This window comes from Prionailurus viverrinus, chromosome B3 (assembly GCF_022837055.1).
Source record: "Prionailurus viverrinus isolate Anna chromosome B3, UM_Priviv_1.0, whole genome shotgun sequence".
Taxonomy (NCBI): domain Eukaryota; kingdom Metazoa; phylum Chordata; class Mammalia; order Carnivora; family Felidae; genus Prionailurus; species Prionailurus viverrinus.
This window is the reverse complement of record NC_062566.1, coordinates 141,346,757-141,370,033: the sequence shown is the minus strand read 5'-3', so window position 1 is coordinate 141,370,033 and position 23,277 is coordinate 141,346,757. Positions and strand designations below refer to the sequence as shown.

The following is a 23,277-nucleotide window of genomic DNA, read 5'->3' as shown; positions in this document are numbered from 1 at the left end:
TGGGCTCCTCACTGACAGCATGGGGCCTGCTTGGGATTCTCTCTCCCTGCGCCACCCCTCAAAATAAACAAATAAACATAAAAAAAGAAATACCAGGACATAAAATCATATATGCTTCATGATCCCAATCTATAAGTGTGCAAGCACGCAAACACACACACACACACACACACACACACACACACTGCAAACATGCACCCACAATGCCCTGTGGGCATAGGAAGAGCAGGTAACCAGAACCATCTCCTCTGCTTTAGTACCTCACATGCCTCTGAACCCCCACCATGAACATGTATTGCTTTTGTAATTAAAAACAAGCTTAAGTGGGGCGCCTGGGTGGCGCAGTCGGTTAAGCGTCCGACTTCAGCCAGGTCACGATCTCGCGGTCCGGGAGTTCGAGCCCCGCGTCAGGCTCTGGGCTGATGGCTCGGAGCCTGGAGCCTGCTTCCGATTCTGTGTCTCCTTCTCTCTCTGCCCCTCCCCCCTTCATGCTCTGTGTCTCTCTGTCCCAAAAATAAATAAACGTTAAAAAAAAAAATTTAAAAAAAAAAAAAAAAACAAGCTTAAGTGACCAATGGTTCAACAGTTGCTCTGAACAAAAAAAAATCACCCAGTTGCAATAAAAACCATCTCACACAGAACATCAAACTTCAATACACAGACACAAAGGAACACACAACAATAAATATCTGTAAATTGTTCATAAATTAATTTACCACAAAATTATATTAATAAACTAAAAAAGTAAAAAAAACCACACAGATGTGAACATTAACTGGAGAAAACAACTAAGAAGAATTGGAAAGATAGAAAAACTTAAAAGCTGTGTTCTGTGAGGATGTGCAAAAAGCCTACGACACGTAGAAGGACCAAGCCCACCACCCCCATGGTAACCAATGCACTTCCATGTTCCTGAAACCTTTCTTTTTTTTTTTTAAATGTTATTTATTTTGAGACAGAGACGGTGAGTGGGGGAGGGGCAGAGGAAGAGAGAATCCCAAGTAGGCTTCCAGCTGTCAGCACAGAGGCAGACGTGGGGCTCAAACTCATGAAACTGAGAGCAAGAGTCGGACGCTTAACCGACTGAGCCACCCAGGTGCCCCCTCCTGAAACCTTTCTTAAGGCTGTCATGACATATGACTTCTTTAGTTAAAAATCAGTTTAGCAGACGGCAGAGGAGCACGGAAGTTCTCTGCTTCTCTCATCCCTGAAATGCAGCTAGATCAGCACCAAACCATCTTGCACACCTAGAAAACTGATCTGAGGATTAACACAACAATCTGCGTAACTTCAGCCACAGAACTCGGCAGGTACGCGGCATGGATTGGTGAACTGGGGGAGAGAGAAGCTTCTGAGGGGAGAGAGCTGTTTTTGTGGAGAGAGGACAGAGATGGGGGGAGAGTACAGGAAAAGCACCCCCCTCAAAAGCAGCTGGAGAGAAAGAGAAGAGTGGAAACAGCCCCAAGAGACTGAACAAAAAAGGGAAAAAGGAAAAAGGAGAGGGTTTCACAACACCATTACACTCCATAAGCAGGGGAGTGCAGGGTCGGAAATTCTGCAGCTAGTGGTGCTCTGGTGGAAAGGATGAATCCCCTGGGAGCAGACAGCAAGGTCCAAGGGTCCTCGGGCCACATGGGGAGAGGCAGTTCCCCTGCTGGGAGGACAGTTGGTTGAGGCTGTGTGGCCTCCCCACCGGGAAAGGTCCCAGTGGGCCCCAGAGAACAGCCACGTTTGCTGGTGTTGGAACAGGGACGTTTATGGTGAAGCCTGGCACCAGATGTGTGTTGCGGTTTGCCATAACCCCTGAATCGCTGCTGCTACGTGATTGCGCGAACTTTCTCTGGGCGGGCTAACACCCAGCCACAGTCTCCAGGCCTCTGCAGCATCACGGTGGCCATCAGCATTCCCGGGAGCAAGCCAGCTCCCAGCCATTGCTCGGCGAAACACTCCCCCAGAGAGTCTGAGTAGGCCAAAGCAACAGGGACCTTAGAACTCAGGGTTTTGGAAACACAGGCACATGTGAGATAAAACTCGGGAGAGAGGTGCTGCCTGGCAGGCTGACAGCTTGGTCACCAACAGTGTCGAAGCCGGAGTAGACAGAAGCCAGAGACAAAGGAGGGGTACCTGATGATCAGTCAGTGAGAGCACAGAGTTCTGATGCTACAGACTGGGAAGCTGGGTGACTCCATTTTCACCCTTCCTGTACCTACACACATGCGCATGCACACCACACCAATCAACCCCAATAAGCTAAGCAACGCCACCTAGTGGAGAATGGAGCCACTACACCAACCCTGTCCAGCTGCGTCAACCAAGTCCTAGAGGAACATCACAAGTCTCTTGGCCGGCTCTGTGTACAGACTATGAAGTGCTTCATAGTTTGACTTCTAGGAGAAACTGGATGTAATTTCATTCGGATTTCATTCTGTTTGCTGGTCTATCTACTCATTTTCTCTTTTTCTTTTGTTATTCTTGGATACAGAAAGAGAAAAATGTATTTTTATTTTCTGTTTTTATAATTTTTACTTTTTTACTATATTTTTAAATTTTCGTATTTTTTTATTCTACTTTACTTTCTTCATTTCATTTTATTCTATCTTATGACATACATTTTTTTAATTTTTAAACTTTTTCTTACTTTTTTTCTTTTTATTTTCTTTCCCTGTTTTCTCTATTCTAGCAAGCTTCATTCAACAAGCAGACCAAAACATACCTAGGATCTAGCTTCTTTTATTTGGTTTTTTGTGCTATTTTTAATTTTTTACTTTTTTGTTTAATTTTTTTAATCTTTATTTATTTTTGAGAGAGAGACAGAGTGCGAGCGGGCAAGGAACAGAGAGAGGGAGACACAGAATCTGAAGCAGGCTCCAGGCTCTGAGCTGTCAGCACAGAGCCCGACGTGGGGCTCGAACCCATGAACCGCGAGATCATGACCTGAGCCAAAGTGGACACCCAACCGAATGAGCCACCCAGGCGCCCCTAATTTTTACTTTCTTCTTCTTCTTCCTCCAAAATGACGAAAAGAAGGAATTCACCCCAAAAGAAAGAACAGGAAGAAATGACAGCCAGGGGCTTAATCAACACAGATATAAAAACGATGTCTGAACCAGAATTTAGAGTCACTATAATAAGAATACTAGGTGGAGTTGAAAAAACCATAAAATCCCTTTCTGTGGAGATAAAAGAAGTCAAATCTAGTCAGGATGAAATTAAAAATGAAATGAGATGCAATCTCAAATGGCTGCCACAGCATCAAGGATAGATGAAGCAGAGCAGTGAATTAACGATACAGAAGACTAAATTATGGAGAATGATGAAGCAGAAAAAAGAGGGAAACTAAGGCAAAAGAGCATGATGTAAGAACTGGAGAACTCAGTAGCTCATTAAAAAGGAATAACATCCGAATCATAGTAGTCTCAGAAGATGAATAGAGAGAAAAAGGGGTAGAAGATTTATGTCAGCAAATCATAGCCAAAAACTTTCCTAATCTGGGAAAAGACACAGACATCAAAATCCAGGAAGCACAGAGAACTCCCATTAGACTGACCATGAATAAGGCATATCATAGTCAAATTCACAAAATACTCCGGCAAAGAAAGAATCATGAAAGCAGCAAGGGAAAAAGAGTCCTTCACTTACAAGGGAAGACAGATCAGGTTCAGAGCAGACCTATCCACAGAAACTCGGCAGGCCAGAAAGGAGTGGCAGAATATACTCAACGTGCTGAACTGGAAAAACATGCAGCCAAGAATTCTTTATCCAGCAAGGCTGTCATTCAAAAAGTTTCCCAGACAAAATTTAAAGGACTTCGTGACCACTAAACCAGCCCTGCAAGAAATTTTACAGGGGACTCTCTGAGGGGAGAAAAAACAAAAGAAAAGAAAAAAGGCCAAAAGCAACAAAGACTAGAAAGAACTAGAGAACATCACCAGAAACTCCCAACTCTACAGGCAACAAAATGGCAATAAATTCGTATCTTTCGGTACTCACTCTAAATGTCAGTGGACTAAATGCTCCAATCAAAAGACACATGGTAACAGAACAGATAAGAAAACAAGATCCATCTATATGCTGTTTACAAGAGCCCCATTTTAGACCTAAAGTCACATTCAGATTGAAACTAAGGGGATGGAGAACCATCTATCATGCTAATGGTTGCCCCAAAAAATGACAGAGTAGCCATACTTATATGACAATCTAGGTTGTAAAATAAAGACTGTAACAAGAGATGAACACAGGCATTATATCATAATTAAGGGGTCTATCCACCAAGAAGATCTAACAATTGTAAACATTTATGCCCCAACGTGGAAAGCCCTAAAAATATAAATCAATGAATCACACACATACAGAAACTCATTGACAATAATACCATAAGGGACTTCAACACCCCACCTACAGCAATGGACAGATCATCTAAGCATAAAATCAACAAAGAAACAATGGCTTTGAATGACACACTGGATGAGATGGACTTAACAGATATATTCAGAACATTTCATCCTAAAGCAGCAGAATACGCATTCTTCTCGAGTGCACATGGAACATTTTCCAGAACAGATCACCACTGGAACACAAATCAGCCCTCAACAAGTACAAAAAGGTCAAAATCATACCGTGCATATTTTCAGATCACAACGTTATAAAACTCAAAATCAACCACAAGAAAAAATTTGTAAAGACAACAAATGCTCAGAGATTAAAGAACATCCTACTAAAGAATGAATGGGTTAACCAAGAAGTTAAAGAGGAAATTAAAAAATACATGGAAGCCAATGAAAATGATAACACCGCAGGCCAAAACCTCTGGGACACAGCAAAGGCAGTCATAAGAGGGAAGTATATAGCAAACCAGACCTTCCTAAAGAAGGAAGAAATGTCTCAGATACACAACCTAACCTTAAACCTTAAAGAGCTGGAAAAAGAACAGCAAATAAAACCCAAAACCAGCAGAAGACACGAAATAATAAAGATCAGAAAAGAAATTACTGCTATCGAAACATACCAAAAAAAAAAAAAAAAAAACAGTAAACAGATCAATGAAACCAGGAGCTGGTTCTTTGAAAGAATTAACAAAATTTTATAAACCCCTAGCCAGTTTGATCAAAAAGAAAAAGGACCCAAATACATAAAATCAAGAATGAAAGAGCAGAGATCACAACCAGCACAGCAGAAATACAAACAACAACAAGAGAATATTATGAGCAATTATACGCCAACAAAATGGACAATCTGGAAGAAATGGACAAATTCCTAGAAACATATACACTACCAAAACTGAAACAGGAAGAAATAGAAAATTTGAACAGACCGATAACCAGTAAAGAAATCTAATTAGTAATCAAAAATCTCCCAAAAAAACAAGAGTCCAGGGACAGATGGCTTTCCAGGGGAATTCTATCAAACGTTTAAAGAAGAGTTAACACCTATTCTCTTGAAGCTGTTCCAAAAAATAGAAATGGAAGGAAAACTTCCAAACCCTTTCTATGAAGCCAGCATTACCTTGATTCCAAAACCAGAGACCCCACTAAAAAGGAGAGCGACAGACCAATTTCCCTGATGAACACAGATGCAAAAATCCTCAACAAGATACTAGTCAACCAGATTCAACAATACCTTAAAAGAATTATTAGCCATGACCAAGTGGGATTTATACCTGGGATGCAGGGCTGGTTCAATACCCGCAAAACAACCAATGTGATACATCACATCAATAAAATAAAGGACAAGAACCACATGATCCTCTCAAGAGATGAAGAGAAAGCATTTCACAAAATACAGCACCCTTTCTTGATAAAAACCCTCAAGAAAGTGGGGATAGAAGGATCAAACCTCAAATCATAAAAGCCATATACAAAAGACCCACCGCGAATATCACCCTCAATGGGGAAAAACTGAAAGCTTTCCCCCTAAGGTCAGGAACATGGCAGGGATGTCCACTCTCACCACTGTCATTCAACATAGCATTGAAAGTCCTAGCCTTAGCCATCAGACAATGCAAAGAAATAAAAGGCATCCCAATCAGCAAGGAGAAAATTAAACTTTCCCTCTTTGCAGACGACATGATACTCTATATGGAAAACCCAAAGATTTCACAAAAAAAAACTGCTAGAACTGATCCATGAATTCATCAAAGTCACAGGATATAAAATCAATGCACAGGGGCACCTGGGCGGCTCAGTCAGTCGAGAGTCCGACTTCGGCTCAGATCATGATCTCGTGGTTCGTGAGTTCGAGCCCCGCGTCGGGCTCTGTGCTGGCAACTCAGAGCCTGGAGTGTGCTTCGGATTCTGTGTCCCCTCTCTCTCCGCCCACCCCTACTTGTGCTCTCTCTCTTTCAAAAATGAATAAACATAAAAAAAAAATTTTTAAATCAATGCACAGAAATCAGCTGCATTTCTATACACCAATAATGAGGCAGCAGAAAGAAATCAATGAATGGATCCCATTTACAACTGCACCAAAACCCATAAAATACCTAAGAATAAACCTAACCAAAGAAGTGAAAAATCTATACACTGAAAACTACAAAAAGCTTATGAAATAAACTGAAGAAGACACACAAAAAAGTGGAAAAATATTCCATGCTCATAGACTGGAAAAAACAATATTGTTAAAATGTCAATACCACCCAAAGCAATCTATGTATTCAATGCAATTTCTACCAAAATAACACCAGCATTCTTCACAGAGCTAGAGCAAACAATCCTAAAATTTGTATGGAACCAGACAAGACCCCAAACAGCCAAAGCAATCCTGAAAAAGAAAACCAGGGGCGCCTGGGTGGCGCAGTCGGTTAAGCGTCCGACTTCAGCCAGGTCACAATCTCGCGGTCCGTGAGTTCGAGCCCCGCGTCAGGCTCTGGGCTGATGGCTCAGAGCCTGGAGCCTGTTTCCGATTCTGTGTCTCCCTCTCTCTCTGCCCCTCCCCCGTTCATGCTCTGTCTCTCTCTGTCCCAAAAATAAATAAACGTTGAAAAAAAAAAATTATCTTTGAAAAAGAAAACCAAAGCTGGAGGCATCACAATTTTGGACTTCAAACTATACTACAAAGCTGTAATCATCAAGACAGTATGGTACTGGCACAAAAACAGACACACAGATCAATGGAACAGAATACAGAACCCACAAATGGACCCACAAACATATAGCCAACTAATCTTTGACAAAGCAGGAAAAGAATATCCAATAGAAAAAAGACCGTCTCTTCAGCAAATGGTGTTGGGAAAACTGGACAGCAACATGCAGAAAAATGAAGCTGGACCACCTTCTAACACCATACACAAAAATAAACTCAAAATGAATGAAAGACTAAACCTAAGATAGGAAGCCATTAAAGTCCTTGAGGAGAAAGCAGGCAAAAGCCTCTTTGACCGACGCTGCAGCAACTTCTTACTCAACACGTCTCTGGAGGCAAGGGAAACAAAAGCAAAAATGAACTACTGGGACCTCACCAAGATAAAAAGCTTTTGCATGGCAAAGGAAACAATCAGCAAAATTAAAAGGCAACCAACAGAATGGGAGAAGATATTTGCAAGTGACATATCAGATAAAGGGTTAGTATCCAAAATCTATAAAGAACTTATCAAACTCAACACCCAAAAAACGAATAATCCAGGGAAGAAATGGGCAAAAGACATGAATAGGCACTTTTCCAAAGAAGACATCCAGAAGGCTAACAGACACATGAAAACATGCTTGGAGCACCTGGGTGGCTCAGTTGGTTAAAGTGCCGGACTTCAGCTCAGGTCATGATCTCGTGGTTCATGAGTTCGAGCCACACACTGGGCTCGGTGCTGACAGCTCAGAGCCTGGAGCCTGCTTCAATTCTGTGTCTCCCTCTCTCTGCACCCCCCCCCCACTTATCCTTCCCTCCCCCTCTCTCTCTCTCTCAAAAATACACATTAAAAAAAATGCTCAATATCACTCATCATCACAGAAGTACAAATCAAAACCACAATGAGAGGGGCACTTGGGTGGCTCAGTCGGTTAAGCATCTGACTTCAGCTCAGGTCATGATCTTATGGTTTGTGAGTTTGAGCCCTGCATCGGGCTCTGTGCTGACAGCTCAGAGCCACGAGACTGCTTGGGATTCTGTGTCTCCTTCTCTCTCTGCCCCTTCCCCTGCTTGCACTCCATCTCTATCTTTCAAAAATAAATAAACATTAAAAAATAATAATAAAAATCAAAGCCACAATGAGATACCACCTCACACCAATCAGAATGGCTAACACTAACAACTCAGACAACAGATGTTGGTGAGGATGCAGAGAGAGAGGATCTCTTCTGCATTGTTGGTGGGAATGCAAACTGGTGCAGCCACTCTGGAAAACAGTATGGAGGTTCCTCAAAAAATTAAAAATAGAACACCCTACGACCCAGCAACTGCACTACTAGGTATTTACCCAAGCTCTACAGAAATACAGATTTGAAGGAGCACATGCACCCCAATGTTTATAGCAGCCCTATCAACAATAGCCGAAGTATGGAAAGAGTCCAAATGTCCATCAGCGGAAGAATGGATAAAGAAGTGGCAAATATACACTATGGAGCATTATTTGGCAATCAAAAAGAATGAAATCTTGCCATTTGCAACTACGTGGATGGAACTGGAGGGTATGATGCTAAGCAAAATTAGAGAAAGACAAATATCATAGGACTTCACTCTTGTGTGGAATTTAAGATACAAAACAGATGAACATAAGGGAAGGGAAGTAAAAATAGTATAAAATCAGGGAGAGGGACAAGACATAAGAGAGTTAAATACAGAGAACATCCAGAGGGTTGCTGGAGGGGTCATGGGTGGGGGGATGGGCTAAATGGGCAAGGGGAATTAAGGAGGACACTCGTTGGGATGAGCACTGCGTGTTATACATAGGGGATGAATCAACGGAATCTACTCCTGAAAACATTATTGCACTATAAGCTAATTTAGATAGATGATCAGTTTAAAAGTATACAAGTCAGTTTCTCTGACCACAATGCAATAAAATCTGAAATGAACAAAACAAGGGATCTAAAAATATCTCTATCAGGAAATTCAAATATTCTTCTTAAAAACACTTGCATCAAGGAGAAAACTGACACTAAAAGAGGTTACAGGAAGGAATAACAACAATCCCTCCTTATCATAAATCAACAGAATGTGGCCCAAGCTGTGTACACAAGAAAATACACAGCTTTAAAAGGCTTTTAATTAGAAAAACTTGGAAATGTTAATGGATTAAATACCCATCTCAGGAAGATTAAAATAGTAAACCAAGAGACAAAGAACTAAATTAATAGAAACAAGCAGGGCACCTGGATGGCTCAGGTGGTTGAGCATCCAGCTCTTGATTTCAGTTCAGGTCATGATCTCATGGTTTGTGGGATCGAGCCCTGCGTCCGGCTCTGCGCCGACAGTGCAGGGCCTGCTTGGGATTCTCTCTCCCCTCAATCTCTGCCCCTCCCCTGCTTGCACTCTCTCTCTCAAAATAAATAAACATTAAAAAGAAAAAAAAAAAAACAGAAAAAAGCAAACATCAATCCATTAAAATCCTCTACCTCTCCTTCCCCAAAAATGCCTAACGCAGTAAAACTGACAAACCAAACCAAGAGTTAAGTTCCTTGAAAATAAAACAGGTTAAGCATGTTGCAAACTGCAGTGAAGAGTGAACACAGCAGGCCTGGGTTGCCCACACCTTGCACATTCCAAAGACAGGCTAGGTTCCTGGGACACAGCCTTTAAAGCCCTTGGAACTTCCTGCCTCACAGGAGTGTCTTGTCCGCCTGAGGCCCTGGGCCTGACAAATCGTTTGTGGTGGCAACAGGATTTATGGCGGAACACCTGCCACGCAGTACCAGCGGGACCTCTGCGGGGCTGACCGCTAAGTAACCAGGGCCGGCTATGCGGGCGCCCCGTGCCTACATACCTCCCTCAGGTAAAACCCTGGACACCAAGGCCCAAGGGAGGCTCTCGGGTCGGCGGTGCTTCCCGCCTGCCGTCACACACGACTGCCAGGAGAGCTGCCCTGCCCGCCCTCCCACCAAGCCCACGCGGAGGAAACAGCCGAAGCCCTGTACCTGCCATCTCTGGGCTTCTCCCCCTGTGTCTGTTACCTTCGCTCGTTTTAACGTGTATCCTTTAGCTATAAGAAACCAGAACCGGGAGAGAGGGAAGATGGCGGCGTAGGAGGATGCTGGGCTCACCGCGCGTCCTGCTGATCACTTACATTCCACCCACACCTGCCTAAATAACCCAGAAAACCGCCAGAGGATCAGCAGAACAGAGGCTCCGGAGCCAAGTGCGGACGAGAGGCCCACGGAAGAGGGTAGGAAGGGCGGCGAGGCGGTGCGCGCTCCCCGGACTGGCGGGAGGGAGCCGGGGTGGAGGGCGGCTCGCCGGCCAAGCAGAGCCCCCGAGTCTGGCTGGCAAAAGCGGAGGGGCCTGACGGACTGTGTTCCGACAGCAAGCGCGACTTAGCGTCTGGGAGGTCATAAGTCAACAGCTCTGCTCGGAAAGCGGGAAGGCTGGAGGACAAAGAGAGGGAGAGCTGCTGAGCCCCCGGACGACAGAGCTCAGTTTGGTGGGGAACAAAGGCGCTCGCCAGCGCCATCTCCCCCGCCCATCCCCCAGCCAAAATCCCAAAGGGAACCGGTTCCTGCCAGGGAACTTGCTCGCTCCGCGCAAACACCCAACTCTGCGCTTCTGCGGAGCCAAACCTCCGGCGGCGGATCTGACTCCCTCCCACTGCCACAGGGCCCCTCCTGAAGTGGATCACCTAAGGAGAAGCGAGCTAAGCCTGCCCCCCCTGCCGCCGTGCACCTTCCCATCTATGCCAGCTAATATGCCTGATTGCCAGCACCACAAGCTGGCAGGGTGCAAGTAGCCCAGATGGGCCATGCCACCCCACAGTGAATCCCGCCACTAGGAGAGGGGAAGAGAAGGCACACACCAGTCTGACTGTGGCCCCAGCGGTGGGCTGGGGGCAGACATCAGGTCTGACTGCGGCCCCGCCCACCAACTCCAGTTATACACCACAGCACAGGGGAAGTGCCCTGCAGGTCCTCACCACGCCAGGGACTATCCAAAATGACCAAGCGGAAGAACTCCCCTCAGAAGAATCTCCAGGAAATAACAACAGCTAATGAGCTGATCAAAAAGGACTTAAATAACATAACAGAAAGTGAATTTAGAATAATAGTCATAAAATTAATCGCTGGGCTTGAAAACAGTATACAGGACAGCAGAGAATCTCTTGCCACAGAGATCAAGGGACTAAGGAACAGTCACGAGGAGCTGAAAAACGCTTTAAACGAAATGCATAACAAAATGGAAACCACCACGGCTCGGCTTGAAGAGGCAGAGGAGAGAATAGGTGAACTAGAAGATAAAGTTATGGATAAAGAGGAAGCTGAGAGAAAGAGAGATAAAAAAAATCCAGGAGTATGAGGGGAAAATTGGAGAACTAAGTGATACACTAAAAAGAAATAATATACGCATAATTGGTATCCCAGAGGAGGAAGAGAGAGGGAAAGGTGCTGAAGGGGTACTTGAAGAAATTTTAGCTGAGAACTTCCCTGAACTGGGGAAGGAAAAAGGCATTGAAATCCAAGAGGCACAGAGAACTCCCTTCAGACGTAACTTGAATCGATCTTCTGCACGACATATCATAGTGAAACTGGCAAAATACAAGGATAAAGAGAAAATTCTGAAAGCGGCAAGGGATAAATGTGCCCTCACATATAAAGGGAGACCTATAAGACGCGTGACTGATCTCTCTTTTGAAACTTGGCAGGCCAGAAAGAATTGGCACGATATCTTCAGTGTGCTAAACAGAAAAAATATGCAGCCGAGAATCCTTTATCCAGCAAGTCTGTCATTTAGAATAGAAGGAGAGATAAAGGTCTTCCCAAACAAACAAAAACTGAAGGAATTTGTCACCACTAAACCAGCCCTACAAGAGATCCTAAGGGGGACCCTGTGAGACAAAGTACCAGAGACATCACTACAAGCATAAAACATACAGACATCACAATGACTCTAAACCCGTATCTTTCTATAATAACACTGAATGTAAATGGATTAAATGCGCCAACCAAAGGTATCAAAATGGATAAAAAAACAAGACCCATCTATTTACTGTCTACAAGAGACTCATTTTAGACCTGAGGACACCTTTAGATTGAGAGTGAGGGGGATGGAGAACTATTTATCATGCTACTGGAAGCCAAAAGAAAGCTGGAGTAGCCATACTTCTATCAGACAAACTAGACTTTAAGTTAAAGGCTGTAACAAGAGATGAAGAAGGGCATTATATAATAATTACAGGGTCTATTCATCAGGAAGAGCTAACAATTATAAATGTCTATGCACCGAATACCGGAGCCCCCAAATATATAAAACAATTACTCATAAACATAAGCAACCTTATTGATAAGAATGTGGTAATTGCAGGGGCGCCTGGGTGGCGCAGTCGGTTAAACGTCCGACTTCAGCCAGGTCACGATCTCGCGGTCCGTGAGTTCGAGCCCCGCGTCGGGCCCTGGGCTGATGGCTCAGAGCCTGGAGCCTGTTTCCAATTCTGTGTCTCCCTCTCTCTCTGCCCCTCCCCCGTTCATGCTCTGTCTCTCTCTGTCCCAAAAATAAATAAATGTTGAAAAAAAGAATGTGGTAATTGCAGGGGACTTTAACACCCCACTTACAGAAATGGATAGATCATCTAGACACACGGTCAATAAAGAAACAAGGGCCCTGAATGAGACACTGGATCAGATGGACTTGACAGATATATTTAGAACTCTGCATCCCAAAGCAACAGAATATACTTTCTTCTCGAGTGCACATGGAACATTCTCCAAGATAGATCATATACTGGGTCACAAAACAGCCCTTCATAAGTTTACAAGAATTGAAATTATACCATGCATACTTTCAGACCACAATGCTATGAAGCTTGAAATCAACCACAGGAAAAAGTCTGGAAAACCTCCAAAAGCATGGAGGTTAAAGAACACCCTACTAACAATGAGTGGGTCAACCAGGCAATTAGAGAGGAAATTAAAAAATATATGGAAACAAAGGAAAATGAAAATACAACAATCCAAACGCTTTGGGACGCAGCAAAGGCAGTCCTGAGAGGAAAATACATTGCAATCCAGGCCTATCTCAAGAAACAAGAAAAATCCCAAATATAAAATCTAACAGCACACCTAAAGGAACTAGAAGCAGAACAGCAAAGGCAGCCTAAACCCAGCAGCGGAAGAGAAAAAATAAAGATCAGAGCAGAAATAAACAATATAGAATCTAAAAAAACTGTAGAGCAGATCAACGAAACCAAGAGTTGGTTTTTTGAAAAAATAAACAAAATTGACACACCTCTAGCCAGGCTTCTCAAAAAGAAAAGGGAGATGACCCAAATAAATAAAATCATGAATGAAAATGGAATGATTACAACCAATCCCTCAGAGATACAAACAGTTATCAGGGAATACTATGAAAAATTATATGCCAACAAATTGGACAACCTGGAAGAAATGGACAAATTCCTAAACACCCACACTCTTCCAAAACTCAATCAGGAGGAAATAGAAAGCTTGAACAGACCCATAACCAGCGAAGAAATTGAATCAGTTATCAAAAATCTCCCAACAAATAGGAGTCCAGGACCAGATGGCTTCCCAGGGGAGTTCTACCAGACGTTTAAAGCAGAGATAATACCTATCCTTCTCAAGCTATTCCAAGAAATAGAAAGGGAAGGAAAACTTCCAGACTCATTCTATGAAGCCAGTATTACTTTGATTCCTAAACCAGACAGAGACCCAGTCAAAAAAGAGAACTACAGGCCAATATCCCTGATGAATATGGATGCAAAAATTCTCAATAAGATACTAGCAAATCGAATTCAACGGCATATAAAAAGAATTATTCACCATGATCAAGTGGGATTCATTCCTGGGATGCAGGGCTGGTTCAACATCCGCAAATCAATCAACGTGATACATCACATTAACAAAAAAAAAAGAGAAGAACCATATGATCCTGTCAATCAATGCAGAAAAGGCCTTTGACAAAATCCAGCACCCTTTCTTAATAAAAACCCTTGAGAAAGTCGGGATAGAAGGAACATACTTAAACATCATAAAAGCCATTTATGAAAAGCCCACAGCTAACATCATCCTCAACGGGGAAAAACTGAGAGCTTTTTCCCTGAGATCAGGAACACGACAGGGATGCCCACTCTCACCGCTGCTGTTTAACATAGTGCTGGAAGTTCTAGCATCAGCAATCAGACAACAAAAGGAAATCAAAGGCATCAAAATTGGCAAAGATGAAGTCAAGCTTTCGCTTTTTGCAGATGACATGATATTATACATGGAAAATCCGAGAGACTCCACCAAAAGTCTGCTAGAACCGATACATGAATTCAGCAAAGTTGCAGGATACAAAATCAATGTACAGAAGTCAGTTGCATTCTTATACACTAACAATGAAGCAACAGAAAGACAAATAAAGAAACTGATCCCATTCACAATTGCACCAAGAAGCATAAAATGCCTAGGAATAAATCTAACTAAAGATGTAAAAGATCTGTATGCTGAAAACTATAGAAAGCTTATGAAGGAAATTGAAGAAGATTTAAAGAAATGGAAAGACATTCCCTGCTCATGGATTGGAAGAATAAATATTGTCAAAATGTCAATACCCAAAGCTATCTACACATTCAATGCAATCCCAATCAAAATTGCATCAGCATTCTTCTCGAAACTAGAACAAGCAATCCTAAAATTCATATGGAACCACAAAAGGTCCCGAATAGCCAAAGTAATTTTGAAGAAGACGACCAAAGCAGGAGGCATCACAATCCCAGACTTTAGCCTCTACTACAAAGCTGTAATCATCAAGACAGCATGGTATTGGCACAAAAACAGACACATAGACCAATGGAATAGAATAGAAACCCCAGAACTAGACCCACAAACGTATGGCCAACTCATCTTTGACAAAGCAGGAAAGAACATCCAATGGAAAAAAGACAGTCTCTTTAACAAATGGTGCTGGGGGAACTGGACAGCAACATGCAGAAGGTTGAAACTAGACCACTTTCTCACACCATTCACAAAAATAAACTCAAAATGGATAAAGGACCTGAATGTGAGACAGGAAACCATCAAAACCTTAGAGGAGAAAGCAGGAAAAGATCTCTCTGACCTCAGCCATAGCAATCTCTTACTCGACACATCCCCAAAGGCAAGGGAATTAAAGGCAAAAGTGAATTACTGGGACCTTATGAAGATAAAAAGCTTCTGCACAGCAAAGGAAACAACCAACAAAACTAAAAGGCAACCAACGGAATGGGAAAAGATATTTGCAAATGACATATCGGACAAAGGGCTAGTATCCAAAATCTATAAAGAGCTCACCAAACTCCACACCTGAAAAACAAATAACCCAGTGAAGAAATGGGCAGAAAACATGGAAAGACACTTCTCTAAAGAAGACATCCGGATGGCCAACAGGCACATGAAAAGATGTTCAACGTCGCTCCTTATCAGGGAAATACAAATCAAAACCACACTCAGATATCACCTCACGCCAGTCAGAGTGGCCAAAATGAACAAATCAGGAGACTATAGATGCTGGAGAGGATGTGGAGAAACGGGAACCCTCTTGCACTGTTGGTGGGAATGCAAATTGGTGCAGCCGCTCTGGAAAACAGTGTGGAGGTTCCTCAGAAAACTAAAAATAGACCTATGCTATGACCCAGCAATAGCACTGCTAGGAATTTATCCAAGGGATACAGGAGTACTGATGCATAGGGGCACTTGTACCCCAATGTTCATAGCAGCACTCTCAACAATAGCCAAATTATGGAAAGAGCCTAAATGTCCATCAACTGATGAATGGATAAAGAAATTGTGGTTTATATACACAATGGAATACTACGTGGCAATGAGAAAAAATGAAATATGGCCTTTTGTAGCAACGTGGATGGAACTGGAGAGTGTGATGCTAAGTGAAATAAGCCATACAGAGAAAGACAGATACCATATGGTTTCACTCTTATGTGGATCCTGAGAAACTTAACAGGAACCCATGGGGGAGGGGAAGGAAAAAGAAAAAAAAAAAAAAAGAGGTTAGAGTGGGAGACAGCCAAAGCACAAGAGACTGTTAAAAACTGAGAACAAACTGAGGGTTGATGGGGGGTGGGAGGGAGGGGAGGGTGGGTGATGGGTATTGAGGAGGGCACCTTTTGGGATGAGCACTGGGTGTTGTATGGAAACCAATTTGACAATAAATTTCATATATTAAAAAAAAAAAAAAAAAAAGAAACCAGAACCATGAGTGTAACGGCTTTTCTGAGATCTGTGTCTTTCTGGTGAATCGCTTAGCTCGAGGGTGGTCTTGGGGACCCCCCTGAACACACAAATCTAATCAAGAATCAGAGAGAGCACAAGTACACGATATTCAGAATGAGAAAATGAGGCTGTTATTTTAGAAATTATAAGAATACTATATTGAATATATGTAATTAAATACACGTAACATACACCATCCATACAAATTATGTAGGTATTACAGTTATACACAGACATAAATATTTATGAGTTATGTAAAAATCGTATCATAAATAAATAGCACGTATACAAATTCCGCTAAAGCTGGAGCTCTCGCTTACCACCCTGTGTACTGTGGGTACTTAATACACATGTGATAAATCTTTACATTCAAAGAATTTACAACTTACCTCTCTAATTCTCTTGATTTGAATGTAATTTAACCGTCCCCAGTCAAGTTCATCCTTTAAATAAAGGCATAACACTCAATATCAATTGACAAATTAGAGTTCGTTTGGCTACCGTAACACATAGATGTCATACAAAAACATAAATCAAAAAGAATACGTACACCAACAAGACAAATAGCATAGCTGCCTCTTTTTTTGTTGTTTTTTTTGTTTTTTTTTTCAATATATAAAATTTATTGTCAAATTGGTTTCCATACAACACCCAGTGCTCATCCCAAAAGGTGCCCTCCTCAATACCCATCACCCACCCTCCCCTCCCTCCCACCCCCCATCAACCCTCAGTTTGTTCTCAGTTTCCAAGAGTCTCTTATGCTTTGTCTCTCTCCCACTCTAACCTCTTTTTTTTTTTCTTTTTATTTTTCCTTCCCCTCCTCCATGGGTTTCTGTTAAGGTTCTCAGGATCCACATATGAGTGAAAACATATGGTATCTGTCTTTCTCTGCCTGACTTATTTCACTTAGCATCACACTCTCCAGTTCCATCCACGTTGCTACAAAAGGCCATATTTCATTTTTTCTCATTGCCATGTAGTACTCCATTGTGTACATAAACCACAATTTCTGGGGCGCCTGGGTGGCGCAGTCGGTTAAGCGTCCGACTTCAGCCAGGTCACGATCTCACGGTCCGTGAGTTCGAGCCCCGCGTCGGGCTCTGGGCTGATGGCTCAGAGCCTGGAGCCTGTTTCAGATTCTGTGTCTCCCTCTCTCTCTGCCCCTCCCCCGTTCATGCTCTGTCTCTCTCTGTCCCAAAAATAAATAAATGTTGAAAAAAAAAATTAAAAAGAACAAAACAAAACAAAAACAAAAACCACAATTTCTTTATCCATTCATCAGTTGATGGACATTTAGGCTCTTTCCATAATTTGGCTATTGTTGAGAGTGCTGCTATAAACATTGGGGTACAAGTGCCCCTATGCATCAGTACTCCTGTATCCCTTGGGCATAGCTGACTCTTTAAAAGGCAGCTTTAGGGGCGCCTGGGTGGCGCAGTTAAGCGTCCGACTTCAGCCAGGTCACGATCTCGCGGTCCGTGAGTTCGAGCCCCGCGTCGGGCTCTGGGCTGATGGCTCGGAGCCTGGAGCCTGTTTCCAATTCTGTGTCTCCCTCTCTCTCTGCCCCTCCCCCGTTCATGCTCTGTCTCTCTCTGTCCCAAAAATAAATAAACGTTGAAAAAAAAAATAAAAAAAAAAAAAAGGCAGCTTTAATGGGTAACTTGTGCAGCTGTTGTAGGGACACCTGTAGGCAAGGCAAATTTAAACACACAAATCTATCCAGTCTTTTGAACCTAATCAGTTTAGAAGGAGAACAAAACCTGACCAAAAAAAAAAAAAAGAATTGAGTTCTTTAAAGCCTATTATCTAAACTAAAACTCAGGAAGCAACAGCAAAAGGAAGGTTTCGGGGTTCTTAGTTGTGTTTTTGCTTTGTTTTGTTTTTACGTATCATTTATTGTCAAGTTGGCTAACATACAGTGTATACAGTGTGCTCTTGGCTTAGGGAGTAGATTCCCGTGGTTCATCGCTTACATAGAACACCCAGTGCTCATCCCAACAAGTGCCCTCCTCAATGCCCATCTCCCGTTTTCCCCACCATCCCACCCCCCCCCATCAACCCTCAGTGTGTTTTCTGTATTTAAGAGTCTCTTTATGGTTTGTCTCCCTGTTTTCAAACTATTTTTTCCCTTCCCTTCCCCATGGTCTTCTGTTAAGTTTCTCAAGTTCCACATATGAGTGAAGTCATCTGGTATGCTTTTCTCTGACTGACTCACATCACTTAGCATAATACCCTCTAGCTCCATCCATGTTGTTGCAAATGGCAGGATTCATAGGGGCACATGCACCCCCATGTTTATAGCAGCCCTATCAACAACAGCCAAAGTATGGAAAGGGCCCAAATGTCCATCCACTGATGAATGGACAGAGATGTGGTTTATATATACAATGGAATACTACTCAGCAACGAGGAAGAATGAAATCTTGCCATCTGCACGGTTCTTTGCTGGGAACGGTGCCTCCAGGCACATCCCTGTGGGCACGAAGCACTCGAAGCTGACGCGGCTCCAGACCCAACAGAAGGATCCCCAGGACTCGGGAAGTGGAAGGCCAGCTCCGCCGTGGGCCCCGGGAGCCACCTCCACAAGTGACCACTACCCCAAAGACAAGCTCCGAAGCCCTTCACCAAAGGACTGCCTACTCCCTGTTCCAGCCTGCCGCCCCCCGAGGACAGGCCGCAGCGACCTCAGCTCAGGCCTGGTGCTCTCCTGTGTCACCTGCGGTGATCGGGCCAAGCGAGAGAAGCCCAGGGGAGTCTCCCTGGATCCTTACACCCAACTATGAACAGAAGAAACAACTGACCAACCTTTGGGTGCCGAAGCTCTCCTCTCTGTCTGCAAGCCTGCCAAGTCTAAAAACAAATGACCCAGTTTCAAAACACCTTATTAGCTAATTAAAAATTTTTAGAGTCTAATTCCAACACATTTTAACCAGAGAAAACTTACAAATTTTTTCCCAACAACTTCATAACACGTGCCCCCCCCCCCCCCCCGCCCCCGCATCTACTTCTTCCAACACAGTTTGTTCAACGTTGGATGCCAACAAGCCTCACAGTGCTTCCGGCAGAGAAAGGGCTGTGGTCCGAATGCACACTAAGGCCCTGCGGCGGCAGGCCCCCTCGCCCGATCGGAAAACACTTACTCTAAATGCCTCAACCAGTGCAATGCAGTCGCTCTTGCTGTTGCCAGAGAAATTCACTTTGTTCCTACAGAGAACAAACAGTGTCATCCGATGCCCTTAAAAAGTGGCTTTTAAAAATAGGAATGCCAGGGGCATCTGGGTGGATCGGTCTGCTAAGCATCCAACTCTTGATTTCAGCTCAGGTCATAATCTCATCGTATGTGGGATTGAGCCCATCAGGCTCTGCACGGACATTGCGGAGTCTGCTTGGGATTTTCTCTCTCCTCTCTCTCTCTCTCCCTCTCTCTCTCTCTCCCTCTCTCTCAAAATAAATACTTAAGAAAACTATATATATATACATATATATATATATATATATATACGCATATATATGCACACACATACACACGCACACTAAATACCTGTATCCATCAAGATGCTGCCTAAAAGGCATTGCAAAAAAGTTCTTCAAGGAAAGCGCTGCAGCTAAAGAGAAAAACAAAGACGAGGTGAGGCTGGTAGAGCGGCAGTCCACAGCCCTCCCAAGACCTCCCTGCGCCCACACTTACCTATAATAAGACACTCATCGAGACATCCAAATACGTGTCCAAGGACTATGAGTTTACCGAGCTGCTGATTAACAGGAAGCTGGGCCAAAACTCTTCCTAAGAAGGTCAGTTCACCATCGTGGGGGTTCTCATCCTCTCTCTGCCCACTCACTGCAAGTGCTCCAACCTTTAAGAAATAAATTAGTGCTGTGAGCAAGCACAGACTTCTTCAGGTTCTTTTTTCCCAAGAGGCAGGCGGTTTAAACAGGAAATGAAGACCACATCTTGGTAAGACTCTGAAAGACATCTAAGTTGACTTATGAAAAATTGATGCTCCCCAAAAAAAAGTCTTTTTAGTTTGCTTTCTGGAATTTAGAACACATTTTCTTATTTTTTAAAAAGAGCGGCACTGGGAGGTAATGCTCGAGATACTCCCGCCAGAGTCCACTTAGGACTCAACAAGTATAGCGCGCACGACACTAAACCGCAGGCCTGACTGCCACGTCACACACGACATGACGTATTCAACTGTGTGCGGGAGAAAACAAAGGTACCTAAGTGTTTCAAAGCAGAGGTGAAACACCAGAGCGCCCCCAACTTCAAGGGCCGGAAGACCATCCGCAGCCCCAAGAAGCGGCGCACAGGCCAAGGCCCGGGCCACGGGCAGCAAGAGCACGGCGGGCTGGGGGTCAGGAGCCCAAGAATCCGAGGGGGCAGAGCAGTTTCCGGCAAGGGAAGGAGCCGCCTAGAACTTCGTGCAGATAGGACTTCGTGCAGATTCGGCCACGGAGCTGGTGGACACCGGCGGGCAGGCACGGTCAGGCGGAGCCGCCCCGAAACCCTGCGCGTCAGCCCACAACAGCGCCCTTTAGACGCTCGTCCCGCACAGCCTGTGAGGAAGAAATACTCACACCCCACTTGGCATTGGCATTCATTACTTTCACATCTGCAGAAACCCCTCAGCATCACCACACGCTGCGTCTTCTCCCCTTGTGGCAGCAAAGGCCAGCAGACGGCACGGGGGCTGGGAGGGGCCCGGGGAGGGGAACCCAGCAAAGGCAAGAGCCTCAGCGAGATCACCCACAAAACTGGGGCGAACAACAGGTATGGAGCCTGGTATCGACGACGAGGCATTACAGGTGCTTTTTAAAGCCAATGCTGATTGTTTAGGACCATCAAAATACTTTAAAGATATCCATGTCACAAAACTTCCAAAATTTACCCAACAAAATCTTAGCTTTCCCAGCACTGACGAACATCACGCAGGCCTACCTCCTTTAGCAGAAGGATGGTTCGTTCAATGTCACCCAGACCAGGTGGAGAAAGGGCCGTTGCCAGCAAAGCTCTCGGTTCACCCATATCCAGCAATTTCACTTTCAATATTGTGCTTCCTAATGGACAACGCTGAAAAGAGCAAAACACTTAGAAACAGAAGAATTAAATAAATTAACCTAACCTACCTACACATGACTAGTACTTCAGAGGCAGATGCAGGAGAGAGGAGAAGAGAAAAAGAAAGAAAAAGAGACGATGGAGAGAGACAAAGGGTGAGAGAGGAGAAAGAGAAGAGACAGAAAAGAAAGATGTGCAGGCAAGGGAGATAGGGCAGGAGAGGAGGTGGGGAGAGACAGATGGGGAAGGAGGGGGAAAGAAACAGATTGGTGGGGGGGAGGGGGGAGGGGGGAGAAAGAAGGAAGAGAAAGAGAAAGAGAAAGACAAGGAAGAAGAGAAGAGGGGACAAAGAGGAAGCCGGAGCTGACCCACGCTTAAGGGCCGTGAAGGGCTGGAGCCCGCAGGCACAAGGAGCCACGCCTCTCACTACAAATTTAACAAGCATGCACAGTCCGGGCCGAGCGCGGGGCGCTCAATAGATGGCAAGCCAGCACTGTGATTAAAGGCTAGTCTGGTCAGGCAGTGACTTCCCTGGAATCAAAATTGTTAACACCTAACACTGTATTACCTAGGCCATTCAATAAAACTCTATCTATAAAAAGCAAACTTTGGAAATGACCAAAGAGCATTACCAACATCTCGGGGACAACGTGGTCTGGGATGGAGCTGTCCCAGAAATCCCTGTGGATCAATCTATAGCAGTGCCCTTTAGACACTCTTCCCGCACGGCCTGCGAAGGAAAAACATCCAAACACCATTTGGCATTAATCACCTTCGCGTTAGCATAAATACGTATGTAAGAATAACCATTAAATATTAAGAAAAGCCCCTGTTATTTTCTACCAGACGAGGTCGGTAAAGACTTCAGAATAAGCTGGTGTTCAAAGACCTCTCGTGTAGGCAGATTAAGCACTGAAGTTTCCCCTGTGACCGACAGCATACAATGCGATACGTTATTTCTAAAGAAAACCACGTTGGCCCCAATATGCAATGAAAATCAAAACATTTTAAATACAAGACATTTCCTGCAGATGCAAAGCTCACACTAATAAAAACACAAAAAGCATAGCTGGCAGGAGCCGGTGAGGCTCCCCCCGTGACGTGGCTGTGCAACGAGACATGTGTAGGCTGTCACTGTCGCCGTCTGCCTTGGGCTTCTCACCATGGCCATCAGTCCCGAAGCCTCCGCAAAAGCTGCCGTCATGACAGCTGCTTCACGTGAAATGAGGGCTCGGAACCAGGCCTGGCCCTCACGGACCACCATACGAGGACCCTTCTCTCGTGACTGTATTGCTTGTGGAGGACAAACTCCTTTATCCCTAAACATAATAAAATCTCCCAAGGAGAAAGAGGGGCGGGGAGGAGAAAGGGTGTCCTTAATAAATACCCAGCTTTTAAAAATGCAGCAGCCCTGGGGCACCTGGGTGGCTCAGTCGGTAAAGCGTCCAACTCTTGACTTCGGCTCAGGTCATGATCTCATGGTTTGTGAGATTGAGCCCCGCGTCAGGCTCTGCATTGACAGAGAGGAGCCTGCTGGGGATTCTGTCCCTCCCTGTCTCTCTGCCCCTCCCCTGCTCACGTGTGCATGCACACATGCTCTCGCTCCCTCTCTCTCAAAATCAATAAACAAACATTTTTAAAAACGGGGCAGCCCAGGGAGGTTGTCTCCTTCCCCACCTGTGGAGTCAGGAAAGACGGAGGGGCGTCTGGACTCCTGCCCCCCACCTCCAGCTGTCTCCCCTGGTAGGTCCCTTCACCCGCGGGGAGTTGAGTGGAGAGTCCGGACTTCCAGCACTGCCATCATCACCCCCACCCTGCACCTTAACGTGCCAATGACAGGACTCTCTAAGTACAAAACTCCAAGGCAATGACAAAAGACAA

General features: G+C 44.3%; 1 protein-coding gene across 1 annotated transcript in view; it reads right to left on the bottom strand.

Annotated features, from left to right (window-relative positions):
• Positions 1-23,277, bottom strand: part of TDRD9 (tudor domain containing 9) — a 118,166-nt gene that overhangs the window by 36,160 nt on the left and 58,729 nt on the right. Inside the window, 7 exon segments of the mRNA XM_047864475.1 lie at positions 16,727-16,780; positions 19,143-19,187; positions 19,478-19,541; positions 19,879-19,942; positions 20,026-20,191; positions 21,277-21,408; positions 22,029-22,126. Of these exon segments, the coding sequence (XP_047720431.1) occupies positions 16,727-16,780; positions 19,143-19,187; positions 19,478-19,541; positions 19,879-19,942; positions 20,026-20,191; positions 21,277-21,408; positions 22,029-22,126 (623 nt within the window).